At 39.1% G+C, this 7,858-nt stretch overlaps 2 protein-coding genes and 1 long non-coding RNA gene across 4 annotated transcripts; 2 read left to right on the top strand and 1 right to left on the bottom strand.

Moving 5' to 3' along the window:
- Nucleotides 1-1,160: 1,160 nt before the first annotated feature.
- LOC147430355 (uncharacterized) lies at nucleotides 1,161-5,527 on the bottom strand. Of its 2 annotated transcripts, XR_015185866.1 has the most exons (4): nucleotides 5,234-5,527; nucleotides 5,086-5,131; nucleotides 1,474-2,377; nucleotides 1,161-1,391 (listed from the first exon to the last, which is right to left on the bottom strand). It is a non-coding gene; the product is annotated as an uncharacterized LOC147430355 (long non-coding RNA). The 2 variants fall into 2 exon arrangements; XR_015185867.1 differs by lacking the exon at nucleotides 1,474-2,377.
- Nucleotides 5,528-5,804: 277 nt separating this feature from the next.
- LOC147430353 (uncharacterized) lies at nucleotides 5,805-7,649 on the top strand. The gene is made up of 2 exons (XM_086495125.1): nucleotides 5,805-6,331; nucleotides 6,969-7,649. The coding sequence occupies exons 1-2, from the start codon at nucleotides 6,022-6,024 to the stop codon at nucleotides 7,532-7,534; spliced, it is 876 nt and encodes a 291-aa protein (XP_086351251.1). The 5' UTR covers nucleotides 5,805-6,021; the 3' UTR covers nucleotides 7,535-7,649.
- LOC147430354 (uncharacterized) lies at nucleotides 6,348-6,988 on the top strand. The gene has a single exon (XM_086495673.1). The coding sequence runs from the start codon at nucleotides 6,474-6,476 to the stop codon at nucleotides 6,966-6,968; it is 495 nt and encodes a 164-aa protein (XP_086351799.1). The 5' UTR covers nucleotides 6,348-6,473; the 3' UTR covers nucleotides 6,969-6,988.
- Nucleotides 7,650-7,858: the final 209 nt, after the last annotated feature.

The raw sequence follows: 7,858 nt of genomic DNA, 5'->3' as shown, positions 1-7,858 counted from the left end.
CTCCCTCCAATGAATCGATGTGTGAGTACATATTTACCATGACAAGATTCACAAACATATATAACCATAACAATACTCATAAACCATACCCATCATAAAAAATGCAAACCATAACCATAACCAAATTCTCAAATCATAATCGTAACTTTAGCCATAACCATAACCAAGTTCTCAAACCATAACCATGACTTTAAGCGTACTCCAAAATCATAACCATAACCAAATTCTCAAGCCATAGCAATAACCTTAAGAGAATTCCAAAACCATAACCATAACCAAATTCCCAAACCATAACCATAAGCGGATTTCAAAACCATAACCATAACCAAATTCTCAAACCATAACCATAACCATAACTTTAAGCAGATTCCAAAAGCATAACCATAACCAAGTTCTCAAACCATAACCATGACTTTAAGCGTACTCCAAAACCATAACCATAACCAAATTCTCAAGCCATAGCAATAACCTTAAGAGAATTCCAAAACCATAACCATAAAAAAATTCCCAAACCATAACCTTAAGCGGATTTCAAAACCATAACCATAACCAAATTCTCAAACCATAACCATAACCATAATCATAACCTTAAGCGGTTTCCAAAACTATAACCATAACCAAATTCACAAATCATAACCATAACCTTAAGCAAATTCCAAAAGCATAACCATAACCTTAAGCGGATTCCAAAACCATAACCATAACCAAATTCTCAAACCATAACCATAATCTTAAGCGGTTTTCAAAACCATAACCATAATTAACTTTTCAAACCATAACCATAACCTTAAGTGGATTCCATAACCATAACCAAATTCTCAAACCATAACCATAACCTTAAGCGGACTTCAAAACCATAACCATAACTAAATTCTTAAGCCATAACCATAACCATAACCATAACCATAACTATAACCATAGTCATAACCTTAAGTGGTTTCCAAAACCACAACTATAACCAAATTCTCAAACCACAACCATAATCATAACATGATTTCAAAACCATAACCATAGCCAAATTTGGAATCTTAACCAAAATCATAATAGATTAAAACTATAACCATAACCAAATTCAAAACCTTAACCAAAATCATAACACAATTTTAAACAATAACCATAACCATAACAATGCTCATAATCAAAACCTAAACATACATGAATATATCTAGAACCATGGCTACCTTCTAAAAGTGTACATGATTCAAAACATAACTAGCTATACATCAACATGTCTTGATGAAAAGACATACATAGAACATATTGATCAAGGTAAGGCATCACAGTCAACGACCTCTCCCTCATCCTAAAGCTATAGGAGAAGAGGGTAATAGTCCATGCTTGAATCCATATTTGTCTTCTCCACCCATCGAAGGATGCTTCATGGAAAGCTCCTGTAATACAGACATTCAACTATAAGATAAACATTAGAAGAACATATGTACATACACTATTGAAATAGTGTATTACACTTACAAACTCATAACAAAGAGTCTCGTAGCCTCCACTCCCAAGATGAGAAGATCCTATGGACTCTAGGCGTGCTCTGACTACATCTTGCTGCTGCTGAAACCTCTCTGGACACTCTTGCCCTCTTGCACGATCCTTGTCCACTCCTATGCATCCAACCATGCCGATTTTGGCTCATTATTCTTGTATCTATCTTATGCCTCAAATTGACAATGTGACATCATCGCAATAGCAATGCCCAAGATCCAATCATTGAAGACTGGATTGTATCCATCTCTTGGCGTGTACTCTATATGAATGACATTAGTGATGTAATTATTTCTCTTATGATCCTAAGTATCCCAATGATCCATTATGGAGTGTCCAATTTGCATTGAACAAAGAAGGTCAATCCTCTATTGCATGGTCTTTCCGGCACTATCCATAACTGGTGCCACATACTTGGTCTTGTACACCTTGCTAGGATCAAACTGATGTGATCCCTAAGGTGTACGTGTGGGCTAAACAGTGTACTATCTATTAAAGAAAGAGGTGGATTCTCTTTTGGAGGTATGGATGCATTGGTAGCACCACTACCGCAACAACCATTGCCACCACCTGAACCACAAGATCTTCATTGTCATGAAGAAGAACAAAAAAGTGCAATCTCCGATGTAGCTCAACCAATTGATGTAACTGGAACGCTCGTCGAAGGTGTGACACAACCAATTTGTGTGATTAGAATGCTGGCTTCAGGGGTCAGAGCAACTGTATCTGGCCTGAAAGGAACAACTGCCCAAAACTATTGTGCATATGCACATTGCTTGGGAAAAAATATGAAAAAAAGTATGCATCTGCTTCGCTGACATTCCAGGTGGAGTATTTGGAAAATTGAAGCTCAGAGAGTATGGCTCCTCATTATTTTCCATGGCTGCAAAAAATAATTTGAAAACACATATACAATATGTTAGTTTACTTAACCATAAATAACCATCTTAAGTAACACAAATCATTACTTACTCATTGTTGGATAGTAATTAAAATCCATTAATCAAAAGTAGACATTAGAAGAAATTTTTTAACAAAAATATTCACTAGTCAATCCCTCATCTTCTATGAGAGCTGATGCACCAAAGACATCTATCTCTATGCTCGTCTCTATGTGAACTTCTCCATCTTTGTCATCAAACTCCATGGCTCCATCCATCCTTGCATCTATCTCAGTATCCGATCACTCATCTTCAAGTTTAGGCATTTGTTCACCAAGAGCATGGACTTCAAGCTCAAGCTCCTCATCTCGATCATTTGCAATCCGTGCACGTTGCTCATGTGTCTCTTCGTTCTCAACCTCCAATCCTTCCTAGACTTCCGTGGAGCAAGTTGAACAACAAAGAGCCAATGCGGTTTAGTCAAATCTTCTTCCTTCCATAGTGGATCTATGATAAACACAACCTATTCACAATGCTGCAAAAGTAAAAATGTATCCCGATCATCCGTCCACACCTGTCTAGAGTTCCCTTGAATCAGTCTACTCCTATCTTTGCGCACAGTTGCATTGGGACCATTAGTAATAACTTTGAACCACTTCACAAACCCGAAGCATCCACTAGGAAATATGTAAGATAGCATGAGCAAACAAAATAAGGGATTTATAATTAGGTATATTTATAGGAAAAAAGTATCTACATAAAGGGTTTTTAATTGAGAAACTACTATTTTTTTTTAACAAAAATGCATACATAAGGGGTGCATATAATATTTGAAAATATACAAGTAAGGGATTGTTTAAAACCTCTTCTTCGCACGTGCTATATGCAATTTTTACATAGTGGACTCCCCCGGGTTCGCAACAAAAATTAAAATATTAAATTTGTTAAAGCTAGTTTTCAAGATGTCTTGGATATAGTCAAAGTATTCAAGTTGGTCTGTATGTGTATTGTCATCCTTGGCACTACTCCAAATTTCTTGAACAAAGCTTGCATTGACAACAACTTTGAATGTGAACCTTGGTTCGTCTATCCATTGCACTCTGAAGTGTTGCCCATGTGACCACAAAGCTTTGTATTTGTGATACTAGTGGCACATAAAACAATTTTAGACTCACTATACAAATATTTTCATGTGATCAAAGTAAAAAGTAGGTACAATACATACATTTCAATCACATCCCCTCGGCATCTCCTCTAGGCTTCTTCAATGATTATACTCCATTTCACTTTGCCTCCAAAATTGTTGCATCAAGCCAGTGTCTAGTAGGAAAGTCTGACAATTTTTGAAGATAATCTGGAAAGGAACGCTTTCTAGTAACATGATTGTACTTGAATCGCATTCAATCAACCAAACGTTGTTGCTTTTTCACTTCATATTTTTCAACCCACTTTTGCATGACTTCAAAGTTGAGAAGTCAAAATCTCATAACCTTTTCAAGCATTCTGACATCCATCTTTCTCATGATGCCCAGTTCCTATGGCTCCTCCCTAGTTACCTTGGGGTTTGTCTCAAAAGTCCACAATCGGGGCATCTCGGGGTCAATTGGACCCAAGAACTCACTGATAAAAACAAGAGACTCCTGCAGTACAAGCCATCCCTTGGCTATGCTACCCTCATGGGGATCCCTTTGATGAATGAACCCTTTTAACCTCTTTATGAATCTCTCCAAGAAGAACATCCACCGGTAATGGACCGTTCCAGCTACTGCAACTTCATCAATCACATGCACAAGTAAATGCATTTGGATACTAAGAATACTGGTTGGAGAATACTTCTTCACCATACACACTATCTCTATAGCATTTAAGTGAGTTGCATGTATGTTGTCTCTCCTAATCTCTTTTGATGAGATCCAATGAACTAACTCACTAATCTTATAAATTTTGTTTCTTATGTCATCTGTCAGGCAGCCTTTGATGACAATTGGTAAGATAAATTGTTAAAATTTGTGTTAATCATGAGAATTAAGACCACTTACTTTGTCATCTTTAATAAAGTCTTTTATTAAGCATCGCATGCTTCTTGTAGTAGTTTTGAATGTAGATATGACAGTCCGCTAGCCCTTATAATCTAACTTAAACGTATTAAGACAATCAAACCCTAATAATTAAACATAAACTTAACACTATAACATAAACCTAAACCTAATCCACAAACCCTAAAATTTAACCTAAATGTATTAAGATGGTTAAACGCATTAAGATGATCAAATATCATTGAAACCTAACTCTAAAATCTAAAACCTAAAACATTTCAACACTAACATTACAACACTTTTGACATGCCACAATTCAAAAGTATAGCATAAATTTTAGATAAAGTTGCATAAAAACTAAAATAATTATTTATAAATTGAACTAGATCGAACTAACTCAATGATTGTTTTTAACTTTTTCTGATTACTAAATTTGAATATGTTTTTTTGTGAATGATAACATTTAATCAAATTTTAAAATTAACAAATTTAATATAATTTTATTTATTTTTTATTTTTTATTTGATAATGTGTGTATATGTGCGTGTAATGTGTTTAATTATGTGTAAATTTATGTGCATCTTTATTTATTTACCTGTTTTTGTGCATGTGTGTGTGTGTGTGTGTGTGTGTGTGTGCGCGTGCACAAGAAAAGAAAAGGTTATGGCACTCACAAGAGGTCTATGTGAGCACAAAATGCTTGAGAGAATGATGTTAAACCTGCAAAAAAACAAACACACTCTATGTCACACACACACACACACACACACACACACACACAAAAACGAAAAGATATGTCACTAATCTAAAAACCAATCTTACCTTCTTGTTGCAGGGGAGTGTATAAGTGGATAGCTTAAGCCCGGTAAGCCCCCCATGATCAAATTTGAAGCAAAGAAGCAAGAAGAGAGCAAGAGAGAGTTCAAAAAGTGGGATAAAAATACAAAAAAGAACTTGAGTGTCTATTTTTATAGGTGGTGTCGGTATAGGTGTCGTAATGTGCGACGTTGGTATGAGCATCGATATTTAAAAATTTTGATTTTTTTTATAGATGGATCTCCGTCTAGTTTTAGCAATGCATATATGGACGCCCTTCCAGAGAAGACGATAATTTGATGTCGATAATGAAGTGATCTCTTGTAGTAACTTCAATAGGACATTACTTAGATAATGGTCTTTGTTTGGATTAACATTGCTGGCCGGGATGCTGAAAGCGAGCATCCACCCGCAGAATAGGGAATTGCTTCATGAAAGGTTGATCCGCTTCTCTTTTTCCAGCGTATACGTTATGCTAAAGCGTCTGAATGGAACACAGACATAAGGCACCTCATACTTGGCGTCCAATCCAGATGTCTTGTTGATGCTTGTTCCTCTAAGTCACGTGCATTGCCGACATCTGAAGGAACTCACACTTAGGATACAAGATACTTTAGGACGGTCTCTTCGATTTATACCTACGTGCGAATCGACATCCAGCAGATTGGAGAAAATCATGAGCAGGAGTTTGAGGTGAATCAGGCCAATATAAGGCGCGGAAGAAGGTGGCCTCCAGAGGCAATATCAGAAGGATTGATGTCGAGCTGCTGGATGAGAATGAGAAATTGATACCAATGGGTCATTATTTAGATGAGCATCAATATCATGAGACGTCTAACGTCTATATTATAATGAATGGGAAGGAGTTGAGAGAGGAGATACTAGCGAGAGTGGCAAGTGTAGCGCAATTATATCGTCTGCGCTTGGTTTGCAAGGCATGGAATGGTGTGATCACGTCCCCAAACATGGCTAGGCGACATGCAGCACGCACTCATCATCGTGGCGATCGAGAGGCTTGGCTACTGGTGGTAAACTACACCGAAACGGTGGCACTATGGAAGCACCCAACCTCATCATCTACCTTCACTTCGACATCACCACTCAGCTAGACGACCTGCAGCTGCGCCCAATAATATGCTGATGTATTACAATATTGTGGGTGGCCCCTCCTCGACGCGCGCCTCCAACCCAATTCAATTGCAGCAGCAGAGGATTGCACCACCGGCTCGTCTCATGAGGCCGGCAGATGATGATATATGATCACATAAACACGCAGCAGCTGGACTTGAGCATGTGTAGAAGCCATCGAGGCCTCGTCTGTTGCCTTTTCATGACCGGACCGCCGGTGGGCCAATCCAATTCCTGGGTGCAGTTTGCAGAGCCTCCCAAGAACAACATTTTCATTTTCAATCCCATTACCAGAGCCTGCAAAGTGCTCCCTATGCCTGCTGGCTTTGACTTGTCATGGGCGTCGATCAGCTACCGAGAAATCGGATCTCGACATCATCATAACCACGCCGGCTGCTTCGACCTGGCGTTGTGGAGAAGCAGCAGCACTGGCCATTTCAAAATAGCCATAATGTGCAGCAGTAGCGTTCGCAGGGCAAGCCCAGACGACTCCACGAAAGGGCTGTGGAGGGAAGGGAGCATTCCTCCTCGTCAAAACAGTCATATTACAGCACGGCAAGCTAGTGCTCGAAGTATTGATATAAATATAAGGCCCCGCTTTCAAGGCTTCTAGAGAGAAGCTTTACTGGGCGGGAGCTGAGAAGGCCTTGCGTGTTTAAAGGAGAGGACGGAAGCGAGATGCTAGCTGCGACACTGATCAGGCAGCGAGCAGCAGGCGCTGACCGAAGAGGAGGCGCAGCCGCTCCGGCGCGGCCAGCTCATGAACATTCTAGTAGCAGTACGTCGTCTCACGTGGCTGGGTTTGGGGTGTGGAGACTACGTGATATAAGTAGTGCGACATGCAGCTCCTGCATCAACACAAATAGTAGTAGCGCATGGGTGCCCATATCAAGCACACCCCCTGCTCTACATGCAGGCCGTGTGCTCCATCGCCTCAAAGACTCGAGGCTCATCTGCCACTCTCAATATGTGTGCTTGACTGGACTAATGAGGTTCTCGCTTTGCCCTTGGAAATGTTTCTACCCCTGGATTCTTATGTTTAATATTGTACATCGGACCTGGAATTGGATGCCTTACCCACATGGTAGCAAAACTTGGGCTAAGTTTCATGTTGTTTCTTTTTTTACTCCCAACCTTCAAGGTTTCCCTTCACCATTATGTGGTGAAAGGATTTTGTAAGCCCATTGAGCGTTTGAATAAGCTTACATAAAACTATCAAGCTCATTAAGAATTAGAATATGGTGTCCTAAACACTACATGCGCTTGGTAGAACTTTTATCTTCTTGATTTTTGTTGGGTAGACACTTTTTATCTTTTTCAATGTACGAAAGGTCTTTTGAATATATAATATAACATTATGGTAAAAGAGACGTGTAAGTGATCATTATAAGTGTTGCTGCAAACCAAAAAGTGGGCTTTAGTTGGGGGGGGGGGGGGATTTTCTGGGACAATTATGAAACTAGAATTCGAAGATGACACAGGACTTTCTCTCCAACTTACCAT

Source organism: Adiantum capillus-veneris, chromosome 22, assembly GCF_014529385.1.
Source record: "Adiantum capillus-veneris isolate H3 chromosome 22, ASM1452938v2, whole genome shotgun sequence".
NCBI lineage: Eukaryota > Viridiplantae > Streptophyta > Polypodiopsida > Polypodiales > Pteridaceae > Adiantum > Adiantum capillus-veneris.
The sequence above is the reverse complement of the archived record's forward strand: the minus strand, read 5'-3'. Positions and strand labels throughout refer to the sequence as shown.

What these genes read in the sequence shown, in the direction of transcription:
- LOC147430353 (XM_086495125.1), top strand. Translation starts at nt 6,022, where the DNA reads ATGGGTCATTATTTAGATGAGCATCAATATCATGAGACGTCTAACGTC. An exon ending in CACTTCGACATCACCACTCA is followed by an intron (nt 6,332 to 6,968) that starts GCTAGACGACCT and finishes CAAGGCTTCTAG; the next exon opens with AGAGAAGCTTTACTGGGCGG.
- LOC147430354 (XM_086495673.1), top strand. Translation starts at nt 6,474, where the DNA reads ATGATGATATATGATCACATAAACACGCAGCAGCTGGACTTGAGCATG.